The 20,859-nt window shown below is 44.6% G+C and overlaps 1 protein-coding gene across 2 annotated transcripts in view; it reads left to right on the forward strand.

Moving 5' to 3' along the window:
- The first annotated feature begins 7,507 nt into the window (after positions 1 to 7,507).
- Positions 7,508 to 20,859, forward strand: part of RAB11FIP4 (RAB11 family interacting protein 4) — a 130,374-nt gene continuing 117,022 nt past the window's right edge. For both annotated transcript variants that reach the window (XM_075518691.1, XM_075518692.1), the window contains exon 1: positions 7,508 to 7,906. In XM_075518691.1, the coding sequence (XP_075374806.1) occupies positions 7,763 to 7,906 (144 nt within the window). In that variant the 5' untranslated portion in view covers positions 7,508 to 7,762. The remainder of the gene's footprint in view (positions 7,907 to 20,859) is intronic.

The raw sequence follows: 20,859 nt of genomic DNA on the forward strand, positions 1-20,859 counted from the left end.
TGAACTCTGGGGTATGTTCATGTTTTTCCAGAAGGGATTCAGGAAAGGAGTAGTAATTTATCTGACCCACAGATAGTGATGAAGGAATAGTAAGAATTTGAGTAGAGCACAGTTCACCTTCACAAGGTTTCTCTGAAAACTGGTTTTGGCATTTGCTATATAACAGATTTGGTAGTCAAGGAGTAGCTTTAGCTCTTGTGGAGGAACAAATATACCGTTCTGGTCACTGTTTGGGGGGATTTTTTTTTTCTTTCTTCTAACTGTGGCTGGTGATTGAGGTAGTAGGGAACTATGTTCGAGGTATCTGCAGTAGAGGTGTGTTAGTATGAATGGCCTAATGCAGTGGTTTTCAACCTATCTCAGTTTACAAACCCCTCACCTAAAATATTTCCAAGGAAAGCAAAGCACCCTTACAAATTTCATATATTGACCATTACTCTTCACTTGTATCTGATAAGTAATATAATTCAGTGGCTAGCATTAGCAGAGTATTTGCAGAATTGATGCACTAACTATACCAATGGTCTAAAACAGATGGGAATATTGGCAGGCCATGTCCCCTAGGGGACTTCAGAATTTCCAGCCTTGGTCTGAAATAGTCCTAAATGGTTAGTCTTCAGGACATACTCTAAAGCATGCTTTGATGCCTTCCCCCCCCCCCCCCCCCCCCAAACTACTAGAGATTGAAAAACAAAGCACTAAAAGGGCATGGCATTGTGCTAATTTATCATAGGCAGCTGTCAGTGTTGGGTGCTCCCACAAACTGGAAAGTGAGAGGTGGACTATGAAAGATTTCTCCTATTACAGGGACCTCTGGAACAGCGAGCCAGACAACAACCACTCCTTGGCCGCTGTTCCAGGGACTGGGCAAGCACTGCAAACAATCTACCTTGAGATTAGCATATCAGGCCTCAGCTCAGAAAGGAGGCTTTCCACTTATTAAGTACTTTTGTGGTCCAGAGCTTTGGTTTTCTGTTTATTCTGTGGCTACAATACTGCAGGGAGGAGGTTGGAGTGTCTCAGAAGACCAAAAATGTCCAGATAATACCCAGTTCCAGCAAATGTCTCACTGTGGCTCTGCTGTTCAGTATTTCCATCTAATGTATTGCACAAATCTGAATCCAAAGTACTCGTGGTAAGGTAGGGTTTTAGGATGTAGAACTCACTCATCCAAAACATTCACTTGGATGTCAAGTAGGCAAAAGCAACTACAGATTCACAGGGGACTTGAACAAATGAGGCCAGAGTGACTGTATGGCAGGGAGGCAAAAATCATACTTTTGCTGAAGCTGATTCAAATCCAGGAGCTCATTTCTGTTCTCCCCTAATTTTTATCCTCAGTCTCAATACGAAAATTTATAGGTAGATACTGTGATGAATAGGGCTGTATAATTTCTAAAATGCTGTGAATCACCTGAGCATAAGAGACAGCTGGAATAATTCCATCTGCAAGCTGTAGTCAGTAGATTTGATAATGCCTACCACAATCATTTTTGAAGGCAATTATAAAGGCTGCTAGAACCAGCCTGGTTAAGCTGCTTTTCTAATTGCTTCTCTGTTCCTAAAATGTCCTTTTCAGGACTGTTTCTCTGCAAGCAAGCTGGTTGCAGTGTGTGTTTGAACTCAGCACTGATGAGGCTGTACCTTGAATACTGTGTTCAGTTTTGGGCCCCTCACTACAAGAAAGACATTGAGGTGCTGGAGTGTGTCCAAAGAAGAGCAACGAAGCTGGTGAAGGGTCTAGAGCAGAAGTCTGATGAGGAGTGGCTGAGGGAACTGGGGTGGTTTAGCCTGGAAAAAAGGAGGCTGAGGGGAGACCTCATCGCTCTCTACAACTACCTGAAAGGAGGTTGTAGTGAGGTGGGGGTCAGTCTCTTCTCCCAAGTAACAAGTGATAGATAGGACAAGAGGAAATGGCCTCCAGTTGCGCTGGGGGAGGTTTAGATTGGATATTAGGAAAAAATTCTTCACCAAAAGGGTTGTCAGACATTGGAACAGGCTGCCCAGGGAAGTTGTTGAGTCACCATCCCTGGAGGTATTTAAAAGACGTGCAGATGTGGTGCTGAGGGACATGGTTTAGTGGTGGACTTGGCAGTGCTAGGTTAACCGTTGGACTTGATGATCTTAAAGGTCATTTCCAACCTAAATGATTCTATGAAACAGTCAGACTGTGCTCATTATCATTAGCCCCACAGCCAATTTGGTCCATTGATGGTCACAGCAGTAATGATGCCACACCTACATTCTCTTGCATAAATATTTTTGTTCTGTCCTTTATCTCCCATTAGTCAGCCAACTTGGACTCATCTTACACAATCTGTTTTGACACACAACAAGTAATCACTGTTTGGCTTTAGCATCAGTATGGTATATCATGTTCTAATTTTATTATTCTGTCCCAGATCTCGTTGCTAAATACAGCAATATCTGGGAATTACATTCCTGTAGTGAGCTGTGATAAAACTGCAGATGGAACATATTTATTCAGGTGTTGTGTAGTCCATCTTGGATAGGACAAAATAAGCAAAATTTTAGAAACTTTATTTGAAGCAGTAAGGGATAACTTACTGAACAGTTCATGTACTGTGTTATGGGTGAGTTAGCTTGAACTAAATACACTGGCTGGCGCATTCTCAGTCTAACAGCTGCTAGATGATTTTTTTGTTTTGTTTTGTTTTTTTTTAATAAATTGAGGGAGGGAATGGAAAAAAAAAAAATCATTCCCTTCAAGTGTCTGGGGCTTAGGTCTGTTAAAGTTGTTTGCTTGTTAGAGCCAGAAGGGAATGTTTGCGTGTCTCTTGACAGCTCTTTTGGGGGTAGAAGTTGAAAATAGCTTGACTGTAGCTACTACAGTAGGCCTCCTTTTTACATGGTTGTCTTGGAGTCTTAAACATTTCATTGTAGCCAGAATCTCCCATGAAGGAGTGAAGATCTCTTCCTGAAGCACTGAGGGACAAAAATGACCTAGTGGCCTGGCAGCTGTCAGATGCTTTCTAGCACCATTAATGCTTTCAGGAGGTTGCCAGATGCCATTGCACGTTATAATCTGAGGCAAATGTATGTCTACCCAACTGCTTAGAGCTCGTCAGAGAAAAGCTGACAGGTGCTGTCCTTTCTCTAAGAGAAGGCAGCAGGGAGGCTTCTGGAATGTACCAAGAAGAGAGGTTTGGTCCCAGGGCACTTGGAGGACTGTGGGACTTCTTGGAACAGGAAGAAAGCTTGCCTTATCCCATCCTATTCATCCATTTCTGGTTTACATACTATTTTTCTTACCAAGCACAGGAGCCTCACCTTGCTGCCCTACGCAAGGTGGCCAGCGATGGATTCTCTTGGTTGTTGACAAAAGTGCAGTGAAATGGCTGGCCACTTGGTGGAGGAAGGAGACCTTCCAATACCCTGGGAACACGCTGGCGTTAGCAGCTACGCCTCTGGTGCCGTCCCTGGAAATACCTGGTCAGCACTTGGAAACATGAGTTTGATCCTATGAATTCACGGTGGAAATGGTGTTAGGTGAACCGGTACGGAGGATTATTTAATTTTAGCAATAACTTAATGAGAACTGATATTTTGGTCTTTGTGAGCACAACCCCAGTTACAACAAGGTGTTATAGTTGCAAATAACAGATAAATTAGCCTGCTTTAACCAGAACATACCATTCGATATTGTGATTTGTACTTGGGCACGCTCTTTTTCAAATGGTGTATTTCCTGCCTATCCTTAAAACTTTTTGATCGATGTCTCTCAGGGTAGTACATGTGTTGTAAGAAGAAACAAATAAGGCATTGGTGTGTTTGCTGAGGTCACTGCAATTAGCTGTCTAGCTAGGCTCATCTAGCAGTTATGCACATACCTAATTCATAATCTGGCAAGAGTGCTGTTGAAATCAAGCAAGAGCATTCATACTATGTAAAATTAAACCACTAAAACTTTTACAAGGTGAGGTCTTCTAGCAACTAGAAAATTTCAAAGGAAGATCCTTGCTTGTTGAAACATTTCCCCCAAATCTGTAAGTTTTGTTGTTGTTGTTTAACTTTTTATAATAGAAAAAAAGATTAGAGAAAATGGCAGTAGAAAATCAAGTATCTTGCTTCTGTGCCATACTTAATTAAGCTAGCCTGAGAAAACTCCATTACCTCTTAAGTAATATTTTTAAGTTTTCAGGCAGGGCAAGAGTATTAATAAGCTAGTTCTTGCTGCCTGTTACTTGTTATTTATGACACTTAAAATCAAAGAGAATATCCAACTGGTAACGCACATATGTTGCTAATCAGAGCTACAGTAGTCACTGGGAAACAGGATTTGATTCAAAATACAGTAAGACTATTAGAAGCCAAATATTCAATGAGGGTTACATTGTGTATATTATAAAGAGAAATTGTGCTATGAACCTGTTCTGAGAGGCTGGGTCTCAAGATGTTGCTACTATATGCTGGAACACAACCAGAATTGTAGATAAGGTCATCAGCCTTGGGGAATGCAGTCCTTAGATGCTGTTTCTGACACCAGATTACAATTTGCTATGTAAGTGGAAGTGACATTGATGGAAAAGCAGCTGATTGTAAAGAAATCCTGCAAATGACAGCCATGGCCTGTGGTATTCAATGAAATGTTTCCTCTTGAACTATTTATTCTTAACAGGCAAATATGGTAGCACCACCACTAGTCATATTTCAAGTTCAGGAAACTAGATTTGCAGCATGTAAAATATTTATTCCACATAGCCCACAAGTCAAATGAAGAAGTTGCCAAGCATCTCTGCTTAAACAAGTATTTTGATATACCAGTAAGGAAAAATAGCCCACTGGTACTAGCAGACATAATTCTACCTAGAACTGGAGAAGCAGAGATCAGCAAGGAGTAATGCCAGCTACATCCACAGGCAATAAAAATTGACCTCCTCCTTGATCCAGCCTTACGAACTGTACCTTGCCAGTGCAGTTGCCCAGCAAGTGTGTGCACATGTTCAGCTCAGTGTCCTGACTTTAGCACACTTGGGGCATGCCCAGCTTTCAGATTCTGGACGTTTACTGACAGCATCTCACATCCCAATTCTCCTGTGTTCAGTGCTGTCAAATCATCTCCTAGCTGTCAGATCTTTGCTCAAAATATTCAGCTGTCTACAATGACAGTTTCTACAGCCTCTTCAGCTCTCCTATCGGCTTGATTCCAGTGCTCTCTGGCAGTCAAGCTGTCTGTGGCAGTTCTCAGACTTCAGTACTAACTCCCCAAACTGTAGTATCTATACCTGGAGCTTCCCCCCCACCCCCTACAAATTAATGCAAGAATGACACAGATTGTAATGCTGACAGATTTGGTCTAAATCTATGTTGCCACTTACTTGCATATCTGGAGAAGTTCCTTCTTCCTCCAGCAGAAGATAAAGGAGAGCCAGTGGAAATTAACTGGATTCCATGAGACAGAGCATGACCCCTCTGAGGTATGGAAATTCCTCCTCTGGTCATGGCAAACAGGGATAAGTGTATTCCTTTTTTTTTTTTCCTCCCCCACAATACTAAGTGTGTCTCCACTTCCCTGTCTGGGATGGTACAGCTGCCCACCTGCCCACAGGTGAGTCAGATGGTGCAAGGATGCACTCTAAGGCAATCTTACCAAACAAGGTGGGACAATGACACAGATGTGCTCTGAAGCTTTGAAGAGGTTGAACTCCACTTCAGAGCAGTTAGACTAACAGTAGCTGATTCCACATAGGTGTGCTTTCCACAATTCTGAAGGGTACCAGCTCACAGATTTTTTTAATACTTTGAATAGGTGCCCCTGAGGGGTGTGCTAAGATCAATCCCCATGTATCCTGAAGATGAGTTCAAGGGTCCTGAGATAAAAGCTAAACGTCCCTACATCTTAAGAATCCTGCTCTAACTAGATAACTTCAGAGAAGTTTGCTGATCAAATATTTTGCTTCCGTTTTCTCTTTCAGATCTCCTCACAACTCTTCATAACTTCTTTGCTTCCCAAGGGTTGTATCTGATCTCTGCACTGTGGTGGTTTTTTTTTTTTTTTAACAGTCTGGAAAGACCCTTTTGTACATTTTGAACCGGAGAACTCTTCTGTGTTTATTGTAAAACTAAAGGAAGGTCAAGGTGGCAGGGGCTCTGGAACCAGCTCCTTGTCTGTGTCAGAGGGTGGATATGTGGGGAGCTGTATTGCTAGTGCGGTGTGCGCTGTCACTGTGTTGTTGATTGACAGCCTACAGGCCTGTCAAGTCAGCCTCTTCCCAAACCCTGAATTTACACGTACAAGGGATGAGAGACTTGTGCTCAAAGAAACAAAACTTCCTGAGGAGAACACTCCTGTTGGTTCCTAGAAAAGAGAGGAATTTGACTAGCTTGCTCTAATCATGGGATTATCAGGGTTGCTAAGGGCCATATAGACCTCTCTTACTGCAAGAAGCAAATGAATGGATGCTGTCTCAATTCAAAACCTGTTGCACTTTCATGGTCATTTTAGAGGGGCAGCTTTATCAATCACCTACAGAACATCACTCAGTGATGGATGGTCACCTGTGCTCAGCAACCACAGTGGGAAAGAAGTGCTGGCAGAGGCAGCAAGTACCTGAGCCTGACTGAGCCAGTGCCCCTTCCTCCCCAAGATGTTTCCCCATCATTCCTGGTCTGAGGCACAATGCAGGAACCAGAACCGTTCCTGGTCTTCCCTCTGGCAGCTCACAGCTGTGGGCTTAAAAAGCAGTCAAAAAAACTCTGAGAAAGAAAAGGGACAGAGCAGAGAGATCAAATTAAAACCCAGCCATGGAGCACAGCAGTTGCAGAATGCTTCAATGAGGAATCCTGCAAAGGCAGGGACATCCCTTCATTACCCGCTATATCTCATTAAAGTGTGGGTGAACAGTGTCTCTCCTAAACCAAACGCAGCCATGAGGAGTGCCTGTGCATGGCTCTGCCTGGTCACTTGAGTGCAATGGAGTACGGGAAGCTCTGCTTGTCCTCCTTTTCCTTAGTTGCTCCTTAACTCTTTACACTCTGCTTTTCTCCCCCTAGCCTGGACCTCTTCTGACCAGGATCAATGGCTTTTTCTCAGGAGAAATTGTAGTGTGACTGGTGTTTTCTTTGGGGTGATGGGGAGGAGGACTGGGGTGTGGAACACTGAAGGGACTGCCAATGGGTCTGTAACAGCCAGAAAAGGAACCCAGGGGATGCCAGGCCTGCTGGCCCCCAGCTGCTGGAGGGGAGTGTGCCCTCCTCCTCTCCATCCTGCCTCCCTCGCCCCGCCTGCCCCATTCCCTCCCCCTTGTGGCGATTTTCCTTCCCAGGGAAACTACCCATCACTACTGTCCCTGTCCCCTGTCGCGTTTATATTAGCTCTCACACCTCTCCCCGCCCGGCTGCCGCCCCTCGCACCCGCCCTCGCTCCCCGGCCGCCATCCCTCGCACCCGCCCTCGCTCCCCGGCCGCCACACTGCCCGCACGCCCCGCTTCCCGCCCTGCCCAGCGGCGCCTCTCCCCTCACCGCGGCGCCCCCTGGCGGCGGCCCCGCCCCTGCCGAGCGCGGATTCCCACCGCCCCCTCCCTCTCCCTCCCCATCCTTCAGCTCTGCCCTATTGTTCTCCCGTCCCTCGCTCCCTCCCTCCGCCCGGGGCTCGCGTCCTCTCTCCGCTCTCCTCCATCCCTCCCTCCTCCTTCTCGCTGTTCCTCCCGCCTCGCTCCCCGGAGCTGATGTCACGCACCCGCTGAAGGCGCGGGCGATCATGGCTGCTGCGGCCGCGGCTGTGCCGCCGGCCTCCAGCTAATGCCCGCGATGGAGCCGGCAAGCCTGCTGCGGTTCCTGCGGAAGCTCAAGGAGGTTTTCGACGTGTGCGACGAGGATGCGGACGGCTTCATCCGGGTGGAGCACTTCGTCGCCCTGGGGCTACAGTTCGGCCAAGGGGATGAGGTGAGTGGGGCGACCCCCGGTCCCGCCCGGCCTCCACGCCCGGCCCGGCTCGCTGCCCCGGCCCCCGGCAGCCGCGCAACTTTCACCTGCTGCTCCCGCTATGTGGGGAGCGGGCTAGGGGTCTGCCTGGCTAGACCTCGCCAGGACCACCCGGACCCCCCCCATCACCCACCTTCCCTTATCGCGGCCCGGGTTCCCCCCGTCCCTCAGGGAGGCCCAGACCCCCACCCCTCAGGGCGGCTCGGGCTCCCCCCCCGTCCCTCAGGGGATTCCAGAGTCCTCCCCATGGCGGCCTGGAGCCCCCTTCCCTCAGGGGCACCCAGTCGCCCTCCCCCTTTCCCGCAGAGTCCTCCCCAAAGACAGCCCAGATCCCTCCTTCCCTCAGGGCGGCCCAGAGCCCCTGCGCTGACCTGGCTCCTGGTCCCCTGGGGTGGAGGGACTGGTCCCTCTCCGGTCCCCTCCCCGGGGCCGTCCCAGTGCCGGGAGTGCTCGGGGCTCGCTGTGCCTTTCGGGGCGGTGTATTTATTCTGGTGACAACACGGGTTTTCTCTGTCCTGGCTGAGCTGCGTCCTCACCGGCATACCAGGCTCCGTGGGGTATTGGGAGCAAAGCCCCGGGCTGAGGGAGCCGCAGCCGGGCGCCGGCCGAGGCTGCCATCAGTGCGGTGCCGGCGCTGCCCGGCCTGTCCGCAGGCAGATGAAGTGCAGCAGTCTGAACAGTCAGGGAAGCACCAGCCCAGGTGCACCCTAAAACCTGCAAGTGATCGGTTGGAAGCGAGGACCCTATCCAGCCCTTCAGTGACACAGCGTTAAATCTGGAGTCGCGCCACTGGTCTCAGTGGAGCCGTTGCGTCAGTGGGACCACTGTAAATCCGTGACATCAGTGTAAATGAGAGTGGGATTCAGGCCAGTGTCTATGAGGGTAATGACGTGTTTGGTTTGAAACAGTTCCCTTAAGAGATTCAATCAGGGGCTGCAGCTCCAACGAAATTAACCAGCAAGAAACACTTGCTTTTCCTAGGAGAACTCTCAGGGTATTGCACTTAACTGTTCAATGCTTCACAATATGCCCCAGCAGTTTTGGGTGCCAGGGAGGGGGAGTGGAGTTGGGACTAGGATAGAGTCAGAAAACCAGTATCAGCTAACCTTTTAAAGTACAAGAAAACAAATTAACATGAGGTGCCAATAAAACGGTAGTGTGTAAAGGGATGCCAAAGAGGCAGCAAAACCAGAGTGAATTCACAGTAATTGTTGGAGCAAATTACTTATTTTTGGCTTACCGCTGGTAATGAAACACAGCTTGTGAATGAAATCAGAAGAGCAGGAGACAGAAGGCTTATTGCTTGCAGATAGTCACAGGTCTGTTAAACATTTTCTTAATGAGAAGCTGGAGTTTCTTGTTTTAACCGGCAAAATAAGGAGGAGAAATGAGCGATAGTGGAGAGCTTTATTGATTTCTGGTTTTATTTGTCTCTTGGTAAGTTGTATAATTTTATGTAAACTAATAGAAGTGGTTTTAAATCCTTACTGCCAGATACACTGCATCAGAATTGGTTTTTGCACCACTGCATTTATTTGGAGGCAGATCAGTGGCTTTCTCTTGCAGCACTGAGGAAGACTGGTCAAATTCCACCTGTTTTGCAGCTGTTTTGCAGCAGGATGGCATTTATGATCATAACAATCCTTTTTGGTCTTCTTGGCTCTAAGGTTGTGAAAGGGGAGCAGGTTCTGTAAGATGCAAAGGAGGGTTCAGGTGGTGATCTCATAAGCTTAGAGTGAATTGGAGTATACTAGTTGGAAACTATTTAAATGGAGTGGACAGGAAGAGGACTGGAAATCTCAACAATGATGGCAGTAGAAAAGTACCAGTTGTCAGCGGTAGTATCTAGGTTTCAGGATGGGCTGGCTTACTGGGCAGGCACAGGAGAGATTGCCAGTGATGAGAAATGCATCCTTTGTGTTTTGTTCAGTTGTAACTGGCAGCGTTCGAATAAGATATTTGCAAAACTGGGACAGAGAAGTCTTATCTATATATCTATCAGGGTTAGAATATAACTTGTTCCGGTTTGCTTCCCTGTGTCTATTGTAGTCATTGGCTAGCAGTCCCTTGACTTCAAAGGAGCATGTGTCAGCTGAGTAAATGGGATTTTTAAATCACCAAAAGAGGCTTGCTAGGGAAATACAGAATCAATGTTCCAAGTGCAGATTTACTGTAGAACAACAACTGTAGGTGAGCTAGTCTGGTTTTAGTCTTGTTAAAAATGAACTTTATGTGTGATGAATCACAGTTGATGTTTGGAGACAGTGAGAATCTGTTCTCCCATATAGCACAGTGCTTTCAACCTTGCATCTGCAGGAACCTAGTAAGCTCTGTGCGGGAATGCATCTCATGAAATTAAACTGAGGAGACATTGCTAGAGAGCAGTTCCCTTTAACACATTTAGAACATGTTTACTGTCATTGAAAATTAATTACACATTTGAACATGCTACACTTCTTGGGCCTGATCCACCTCAGCTCCCTTTACATTCAAAAGAAATCTTCCCATTGCCATCAGTGAAAGATTGATTTGCCCTCATGTGTAAGTTATTTGCTCTTTCTGTTTACATAATTCATCTGGCCACAGGAAGGATCCTGTTTTATAGCATTGTGGCCTGAATAATTCTTTTACCAACAGTAGCCCTGGGTCATGTTTATGAAATGAGAGTGTATCTGTCCTTTCAGTTGTGCCAACCTGATACACACAGCTTTCCACCTCTCCTTGGAGCCACTGCCATCCAGAGTCTGGAGTCTATAAATTCTTAATACCAACTTCAGTAGGGCTTGTGGCTTGGACTGTGTAGGGCATTTAGCCTTTTCTGGTTTTTATTTTTCTTTCCACTTCATTTTTCTTTCTTCTTTGTGTATGTGTGTAGTCAACATGCTGAAATTTAGCATTCCTGAAAGATACCAACTCTCTGAAAACTGCCCCAAGGCAAAATATTGCAGCAAGGCAGCAGCTTTCTGTTCAAGCAAAGCAGTCCTTACCTGCACAGTCAAAATAATAAACTTTAACTTTTTTATTAACTTTTTTACTGTTTTACTTTTAGTGGGCTTTTGAGGTCTCTGCTTCTAATAGCTTGATGCTTTGCTTTTCTTTTTTAAGACCACACCATCACTACTGTACCTCATTGCCTTCTGCCTTTCCCATGCACACTGTCGTGGTTTAACCCCAGCTGGCAACTAAGCCCCACACAGCCGCTCACTCTTTCCCCCCCGCGGTGGGATGGGAAGAGAATCGAAGGGTAAAGGTGAGAAAACTCGTGGGCTGAGATAAAGACAGTTTAATAGGTAAAGCAAAAGCTGCACATGCAAGCAAAGCAAAACAAGGAGTCCATTCACTGCTTCCCATTGGCAGGCAGGTGTTCATTCATCTCCAGGAAAGCAGGGCTCTATCATGCCTAACAGTTACTTGGGGAGACAAAACACTATCACTCCAAATGTTCCCCCCTTCCTTCTTCCCCCAGCTTTATATGCTGAGCATGATGTCATATGGTGTGGAATAGCCCTTTGGTCAGTTGGGGTCAGCTGTCCTGGCTGTGTCCCCTCCCAGCTTCTTGTGCATCTGGCAGAGCATGGGAAGCTGAAAAGTCCTTGATTTAGTGTGAGCACTGCTCAGCAGTAACTACAACATCCTTGCATTATTAACACTGTTTTCAGCACAAATCCAAAGCATACTAGCTACTGTGAAGAAAATTAACTCTATGCCAGCCAAAACCAGCACATTCACCACTCCTTATTCCATACCATTTACGTCATGCTCAGGTCTCACACTATCCAGTACATTCTCATTACCCACAACCCCCCTCCCCATCCTTTGATATAATACACAGATGTCATTCCTTTAGTCGATGGACCACCCCTGTGAAATGTCTGTAAAATGTCCACAAGTGTCCACTGAGCTCATTTAGTCCATAACTTTGGGCTCCGTCTGTTGTAGTGGTCACTCAGGATGGAAGAGGTGGTGTGTTGTGTGGAGTTATTGGGCACCAAAGCCAGCTCAGGTCGGGTCACTGCTGCACTTGCACTGCTTCTTGTAATGCTTGTCCTCCCTTGGTTCAGGTGGTTCCTGCTATAGTAATTCCTATAACATGCAACTGAAATCCCAGGTTACAACAATTTGAAGGTATTTCCATTACAATCTCCACCCCTGGTCCCTTTGGACCAGGCCATTGGGTTTAACATTGCAATGAACTCCTGCCCTTGCCCCTGCTCTGGCTTGGACTTATCCACAGACTGCAGTCCCTTAGGGGCGTACCTGCTCCAAGTGGAGCCTTATCTATGAGCCACAGTCTCTCCAGGGGTATACCTGCTGCGGCATGGACTTATCCACAGGCACAGTCGCTTTGAGGTGCACGTGTTCCAGCGTGGCCTTCTCCATGGGCCACAATGCCTTCAGAGATATACCTTCTCCAGCATGGCCTTACCCACAGCCACAGTCCCTTCAGAAGTAAACCTGCTCCAACATGGCCTTACCCATGGCTGCAGTCCCTCCAGGGATGTACCTGCTCTGTCGTGGGTTTATCCATGGCCGCACGCTTTGAGGTGCTTAAGCATGACCTCATGCACAGCCACTGATGCTTCAAGGTGTTTCTGCTGCAGCATGGACTTATCCTTGGGCCACAATCCCTTCAGAGATATACCTGCTGCGGCACAGACATAACCACGGCCACAGACGCTTTGAGATGTACCTGCTTTGGTGTGGACTTATCTACGGCCACAGGCACTTCGGGGTGTCCCGCTCCCATATGGACTCATCCACAGGTCGCAGTCCCTTCAGTTCATGCTGGAGTTCCATCCTGTCCAGTACAGCAGCACAGAAACAGCAGTGATGCCCTGGCCATCTGCCAGCCCAGGTGCATCGCCATTGCTGTTACCAAAATGTTCCCAGGCACAGCAGAGTAAGATGATCAGCAGTACAGCAGGCAGTGAAAGCAAAAAGCAGCCCCTAACGAGCACTAGACTCTAATAGACAGTAAAGCAAGCAAGCCCCAGGGCAAGCACAGGAGCCTGCTGATTAATAGCTAAACAGCATTAACAGCTATAAATTTGATCTAGCACATTCCAGTCAAACCTGTTGTTATCTCAAAGCCTTCGAGCCCCACGTTGGGCACCAAAAAGGACTGTTGTGGTTTAACCCTAGCCAGCAACTAAGCCCCACATGGCCACTTGCTCACAACTAAACAACTAGAACATCCCTGTGTTACCAACACTGTTTTCAGCACAAATCCAAAACATAGCCCTATACTAGCTGCCATAAAGAAAATTAACTCTATCCCAGCTAAAAGCAGCACACACACTGACATCCTCTTCTTGCCACGCAGTCATTGAGAATCCACTGCAGCAGAATAGCGATTGCCTCAGAGCAGCTGTTTAGGTAAGATGTTTTGGTTGTGGAAGCACTTCTTGCAAGTTTGCTTGCAAACTTTTGCTTTGCCCTACAAGGCACTAGAGGAAGAAATGACTTGGCCGTGTTAATTTGGCAGAGCTAGGAGCAGAATCCTGTCTCTAAATTCCTGCTATGGTGCCTGAATTAACAGCAGACCAGGCTAGCTGTTGAGCACTGCTTGCCCATGCAAATAGTTGTGGAACTTAGGCTTTTAAGCAGTTTGTCCCATCTGACTGTAGGCGTTTAACTGAGTTGTCTAAATTAATCTTCCTCCATGGTCATTGATGAGCAATTGAACACTCAGAGGGTGTAACAGGACCCAAGGATGAAATAAATCCTTCAGAGGTGCTTCTTTATCTCCACTGACAACAGAAACTCCTTGCTGAGACTTTTGGTTCAGTGCTTAAAAATAGCAGGTTTGGGCCTTGCTTTCCTATTGAATGGTCTGTTTGCTGTTTGTGGAGAAATCTGAAGAAAGACCTGAAGGGCTGTTTCTAAAGTAACTTGACTGGATGGCATGTACTCACTAGCTGAAGAAACACTTCACATAACATTGAAAAATGCCAAGAGTTGCTCACCATCTGGTTCCCTTTCACTGGGAAGATAGTTGCACTAGCAACCGAGTGTCTAGGAGTATTGTGAGTGACATGTTCAGCAAGCCCCAGTTCTGGCAGTGTGAATGTGTATTTCAGGATAGTGCCAGTTGATGTTTCATTATGCCAGATTCTATTTAAACTCTACATTCAGTTTTCAGCAACAAGTGAAACATGCTGAACATGTTGACAACTTCTTTTTGAGATATGTAATCACCTTCTGTAGGCGTGCAAACCATATAGGTACTTAGACAGTAATCTTTGTCATGGTAAGATGAACCAGAGGCTCATCAACTTGAAGCAGTGTCACACGTGAGAGGGAACTTGAGCAGCTAATAAAATCTATGGGCCAATATCAATTATTCTTGTGAGTGGACAGTAATTCACTTGAAGTCAGTGGTTTACTAGAGGTGTAGAACAGAAGTAGCTGAAAACAACTTCATGTATTTCACGTGAACAAATTAAACTTTCTGGCCAAAAGAAACTAGTGAAATAGGGAGAAGTTTGTTGCTAATTTTAGTCGCTTTCATTTGATGAATGTACCCATTCTGGGCTGAAATTAAAGGCATCAACCTCAAGTGCTGCCCAGGTAGTAGATTGTGGCTGCTGGCTGAGTTTAATGACCGTCCTGATGCTCCATTTTGACTTGCTCTCAGATGTCTCCCAGGGACACCTGATGGAGTCATGCTCTAAACGCAGCCCTTCTATTGTAACCACTCCATAACTAGCTTGTCCTGTAAAGAACAGGAGTGTAATTTGACTGCATGACAATATGGAGTCTTTCTGGATGGTCTGGGTGAATTTCAGGCTCCTAGCCATAGTGTTGCAGTTCAGAGTTGCACACAGAAATTAATGGAATCACTGCAAATTGACATCAATGTGCATGATGACAGAGACTAGTTCATACCTTCCTGATAACGTGCAGCCTGCTCTGGACTTACCTGCAGCCATGATAAAAAGAGACTTTGGCACTGAGACATTGAAAGAAAAGTATTAGGGTGTTACCAAGCGATACTGCCATTCTCATAATGGAGGCAGAAAAGAATTATGACTTCTTTCTTCTCTGCTTTTCCTGGAAATAATTACTGAAAGAAAAAATAAAATATTTAACTAGATGTAACGAGGATGCAAAGAGCACTCCTATGTGATAGTGTTCTCTAGGTAACAGCAAGGCTAGCACACATTTAGGCTCCTTAAAACTATATTTGCTAATGACCCAGATATTTCGTATCATTTACAGTGACTTGGAAAAAATGCAGTTCTGAAATGGCCCAGTGGGGTACTTAGTTTATGGATTAGTCAAGGTACAGTCACTGTAGCCTTCCTAATTCAATACAAACTAGCAGTGAGTATGTTTAAAATAGCCTTTTGGCATATCCTGAAACTAAGCATGTGTTTCTAACCAGCTGACATAAAGCAAGCTTAGTACTCACTGTTAATCAAACATTTTCTGAAGCACTGTTATGAAGAGAGAAGCTGTAGGTTTGCTGTGCATTCATGAGTTTAATTCATTATGTAATATGTTTGCATTTCAAAGGTAAGAGCTCTGAGGGGGTTATATGTATAGTTAAGAATTGGTTTTTGCTGTGTTTTGAAATACAAGTCAGTGATCTGAAATAGTAAATTCTTTATGCCTAAAGGAAAGGCAAAACAATTTTGATAGCAATTCTTTATATTTAAATGACTGTTTTATAACTACCTCAGCGTTTGCATTTAGTACAGGTACAGTGATATTGTGTTGTCTTATCATTAAATGCAAAAGTAAAGAAAAAAGTTAGCATACGGATCAAGCACAGAAGACAGTACTGCATCTTTTGTGTGCAGTATGGAAGGTAGCATATGTAACTGGTGAAGTGAAAACATTCAGCTGCCTAGCAAGACCAGATATTTTCTATGTAAATTTTTCTTGCTCTTCACCCCTCTCCATGCCTGATTCAATCCATACTGTTAAGTCATAAAATTGGTATTCTTTGTCTGTGACATGTCTGCATGGTCTCTAGAAATTTGCTCTTGCAAATCTTAGGGAGGATTTCAGATTTCTAGCACGTACTGATTTTATTCCTCTAATATGGTTAAGCTTTGAAAAGTGACTTATACAAAATTGCTGCAAGGGTGGGTAAGTCTTGGAGGGGAAACAAGCCAGTGCCATATAGTATTTGTGGGGGTGATCCCCAATACAGAAATTTTCTTGGTTTCTAAATTGCATTGTTACCTACAATTTGTCACAATGGACTCATGCTCAGCAGCAGTGCTTTTATAGCAACAAAGTGGAAAAAAATCAATTGCCTTATAATGTTTAGGTAAGTGAATGTCATTGTGTTTATTCTCTGTGTAGCTGACAATATTGTTTCCTATTAATTTTATCTGATTTTAATGCTAATATTCAAAAACATTTTAAAATCCCTGATTTGATTTTTGAATCAGACTGTCTGCTCAAGAGCTAGAGATGAAGTTCTAACAGTTCTTAAAATATGCAGTATTTTGGGAGACACACGTGATCTCAGACCTAGATACTTGCATAGCCTGCTGAACAAATACCCATCCATGCGCTGAACGTAGTTAACTCAGTGCAGGGTGTGATTAAGTACACGAATGATAAAAGAGAGCGTCAGACACGATCACTAGTACTATAACATATGGTTTTACAACAGCAGGGTGAGTGTAAACAAAGCACTGTATAATGCATCTCAGTTCCTTTTTATTCAAGATATAATTGAAGAGCCTCACTTGCAGAGAATGCAAGTGTTTCTGTATAACTAGGAATGCTGTTTTTACATTTTGTGTGCAGTTAAAACCAAAAATAGTAGGGCTCCTTCCTAAGCCTTGTGTTCAATTCAGTTCTGCAGTATGTTTGACCCCAGAGTGAGTGACAGGAGTGAACTGGGAGGTCAAAATACTGCAAGGGAGACAGGATCAATGCACCGGGCACAGACCTGTAAAAATTACAATGTACTCTTCAGATTTTAAAGCTGCTTTGACAATTTAGTTTGGGTACAGTGTTACAGTTTTAGGGGGTCAAGTAGAAAGCTTAGAAATTGTAGAGACTTTCTGTGTTAGGTTTCCTGAAATTAGAAGGAAAGGTACTGGAATTGTCTGTTCTGGAATGGAGAGGCTGTTAGCGTGGTGGAATGAGGGGTGTCAACCAAACCAATTTCTTCCTCTAGAGTCGTGTCAGTTTTAAAATCACCTACATTTCGATGCTCAAATACGTGTCTTCTCAAGTGTTCCATAACATCACACATACACCTGTATTGTCAAAGTTCTTTTCCCTCTCGGTTCAGGGCTGCTCTTTGGGGAACAGAGACATTCCCGGCTGCTCTACAGCAGGCTCTGTCACATTGGCCTCCGACAGGGAAGCAGGGTCATGGTACAGCACTCCAGCAAGTAGTCCTTGGATGGGAAGCTTGCAAGGAGCCCTTTTCTATTGGGGATCTTCAGCCTGTGGCAGTGTTTTGTGATGTTCCAAACTGGGGCACGTTTCTGGTACGCCAGCTGCAAATTTGCTGAATAAGCATGCTTCACATTTTTCCCTATGGTCATTCTGGGCATTCTCAGTGCCTGGTTTATTGTGAAGATTTGCACTGGGCCAGTGAAGACATTCTGGTGTTGTTCTGGTGTCCATCATCTCCTGATGAACTGACCCTCCCCAGTGGGATCCAGATGGCTTTTGGAACATGGGATGATATTCTTTTCCAATGACACTTCTGCTGTTACGATAAAAAGCCCAAACAAATCTGCAGATACAAACAGCTTTGTCCATACACTTGTATGGTATTAATAGATTTGAGAAACTGTCCTAAAATATTGGTGATTTCACTGTTTTTGTAGCAAGTGACTACACGATCAGTTGAGCATTATGATGTAATTGTTAAGATACAATTATTATGTATATGTTAAGATACAGTAGCTAATAGCAATTCAGAAAGTGAAACGCCACAGAGATGTCAACACAGAGACCATTTGTAATTGTTGGTACTTATCCTTTTGTCCCTGTGCAATACACCATAAAGTAGTACAGAATCCTCCAGTAATGGTGCTAAGGCCACCTTTCTCAGTGTTGTTAGCTATTGGGAACAGTAGAAAGCTGTAGGACTCTCATTAGAAGAATTTTGTTGCAGGAGTCTTTTCTGTGCTGGATTGGTGGGGTATTGTGTCAAAATATGATAGAGTCTGCTCGGAAGAGGGTTAAAGGCAACCGTGGAAGGGGGTGCTAGGGATGAGGGGTGCTAATGAAAGGCAAAATGATGTAGTAAGAGATTTTGCTGTCCTTACTCACTGGGACTACAGGCAGCATCAGTGAGAGGAGGTCTGGCATTTTGACCCAAGGAATCCTGGTCCCATTGCATTCAGCAGTGTGACCATTGTATGCTGTCAGGGAATAAGGATTGACCATAGGATTTGCAGCCTTGTAGTAAAGACTAGCTCTGTTGCTGGTTCTTTATTTGGTTGTGATGTTTATCATGCAATGGACCAACAACTAGCTTGTGGACAGTGGTATGGAACAGACCCCCTTTGCATCCAGCTTGGAGAAGATGGGAGCCTCAGTCACCCTGTCTAGGTGTTGCGGCTGCTTTCAGTCAATTTTTAAGAACATTTTGCTCTTGAGGGCCCTGGTTCACTTGCTGGGTTGGTTGGCCAACATGGCAGCTGTTGTGTTTAGTGACGCATCTGGGCATGTAATGTGGCCATGAGCTAGCTGACAGCCTTGTCAAGCTGGGACGGCCTCGTGTTCGCTGCTGGGCCAGCCTATTTGAACTGTAAGGTCATGAAAGCAGATGTGTTGGCATGGGAGCAAAGCCATCTTGTATCACACAAAAATGTATTTAATGGGAGTGTAATTTTTATACAGTACTATTTCAGGCTTTATGCATCCTGCATAACAATTGCTGTATAACCTTGTGCTTTCTTCTGAATGCATGTATCACCGGGTCCAGTTGTGCCTGGGCAAAGAGTGCTGATTTGATCGACTGATTCTGTCCGCAGGGGAGCTGTGCTCAGTGAGTGGAGGGACAGCCCTGAGCAGCAACTTTGAGATAGGACTCTCAACTTCAGAGGCTGATTGAAGCACTGTACACAGCGAGGGCATTGATTTGGGGATTCAGTCTGAGGCATGTGTGTAATAACAATTGGATCCTGAACTTAACTGTTCTTCAGGTGTGTGCACAGCAACTTTAAGTAAATACACATGTTCTCACGATGCAGTAAATTAATGTTTGTTAACAGAGTCAGCAGCTTGGTTAGCTTTGTAGAACAGAAGGAAAAGTGTTTTGCATTTGTTTTTAGAGGGGAATCTCAGGGAAAAACAGTGCCAAAGAACTACTATACTGGCCTACTGATTTTATTGGAGGAACCTAGTGCTGCTGGGAAGGCTAAATGATGAGAGTGCTCTGAAGCAGCATGCTTGTCTTGGTCTAAAAAGAACTACAATGTTGAATAGTGTTTCTCCTTTTCTGAGTGGGTATCTTCAGGATCTTTTCCATCAGGTAATCCATTTTCATAATGAAAAAACATCGTAGACTAAGCTGTTCCAAATCAGGGTATCCGAACTCTGCCACAGGCATACTCGATAGAGGTTGGCAACTCACTTCAAACCTGTGTGTTCCCTCCTATTGTCAGACATCTCTGACAACAGACATAACTGTTGACAACATAAAATTGCTATGGTAGGATGTGGACAATTAATTATGTGTTTATTCAGTGCTGAGAAACTCGAAGTGTTGGCTCGTTTGGAGTGTGTCAGCATCTCAGCAATACAGAACATTGTAACAGTGTCTCAGCTAAAGCTGATGTTTTCTTACTCTCTTCTTTTGGCAAGTAACATACAGACCCCAAGTCTGGTTTGTGTGTGAAGCGTGAAAAAAAAATTCCTAAAATTTCAGATGAGTTTGGCAAATTATTTTTGCCTTAAAAAAGTAGGAATGTAATTGACTTCACCTTTTTTTTTTTTTTAAAGTATGATATCTTGATTGTTTCCATTTGAAGCTAGCTTTTTATTGACAAAATTTAAATTGAAATATTTGGCAAACAAGAAGTGAAAATGCTCCAAAACATACGAGTTTGCTCAACACAAAGCATTTTTTTCTGTTTTCTTCTGAGAAACATGAAAAAGAAAAAAATGGTTTTGATTTCCTTTACTTGGTGAGAAAGCTGAAAAATCAATTATTTAGCAAGTTATGTATGAAGCAAGTGCAGAGACTTTGTCGATGTAGGAGGAAGAGAAAATATGCTATTCAGTACATCTCTCCTCTGCCTAATTGGAGTTATGTTCAGCTTGCAGTTATCCAGAGCTGTGGGGAAAATAAAGCAATAGGTAAAGAAAAAGCATGGGTAATGCCAAGCTGTGTAAGAGACAAGAAGAATGTAATCTTTAGGAAAAGAATCAGTGAGTTTGTGCAGGGAGCAGGAACAGCTTCAAAGGGTAGTACAAGAGAACATAGGATTTTGGCTCATGAGTATTTGTTTCTTTGGCTATTGGTTTTCACAGCTTGTGATCACAGTTGCCTGATCATTCCCTGGTTTTGAGCAAATGAAGTCTGACTTCATTTACTGCAGCCAGACGTTGGTGAAACTTGTGAGTTTTAGCCTCCAGTGTGAAGAGTGAATTGTATGTTCGATTCCTCAGTTCTCTTTGGGATTGTTTGAAAATAAAGAATTGAGGAGTATTTTGGGACACATCTCCAAAGGAGCTTTGATAATGTCAGATTTGCTCTTCTTACTGAGCAATTACAAGGCATGGAAGTTTCCACTGAGGAAAACTGCATCTTGCCTTCTCACCTGGGAATTGCGTGCCCTTTGCCAAATGCAAGCTCTTCTGCACAGTTGGATGCATTTACTGGAAAGTGCTGTGATATTTGCTCCCAATCAGACAGTCCAATGTGTCTTGTTTAGAGAATGAAATTGGTTTGAGCAGTCTGCTGTTGACAGCTATCATTT

Source organism: Mycteria americana, chromosome 16, assembly GCF_035582795.1.
Source record: "Mycteria americana isolate JAX WOST 10 ecotype Jacksonville Zoo and Gardens chromosome 16, USCA_MyAme_1.0, whole genome shotgun sequence".
NCBI classification, from domain to species: Eukaryota; Metazoa; Chordata; class Aves; order Ciconiiformes; family Ciconiidae; genus Mycteria; species Mycteria americana.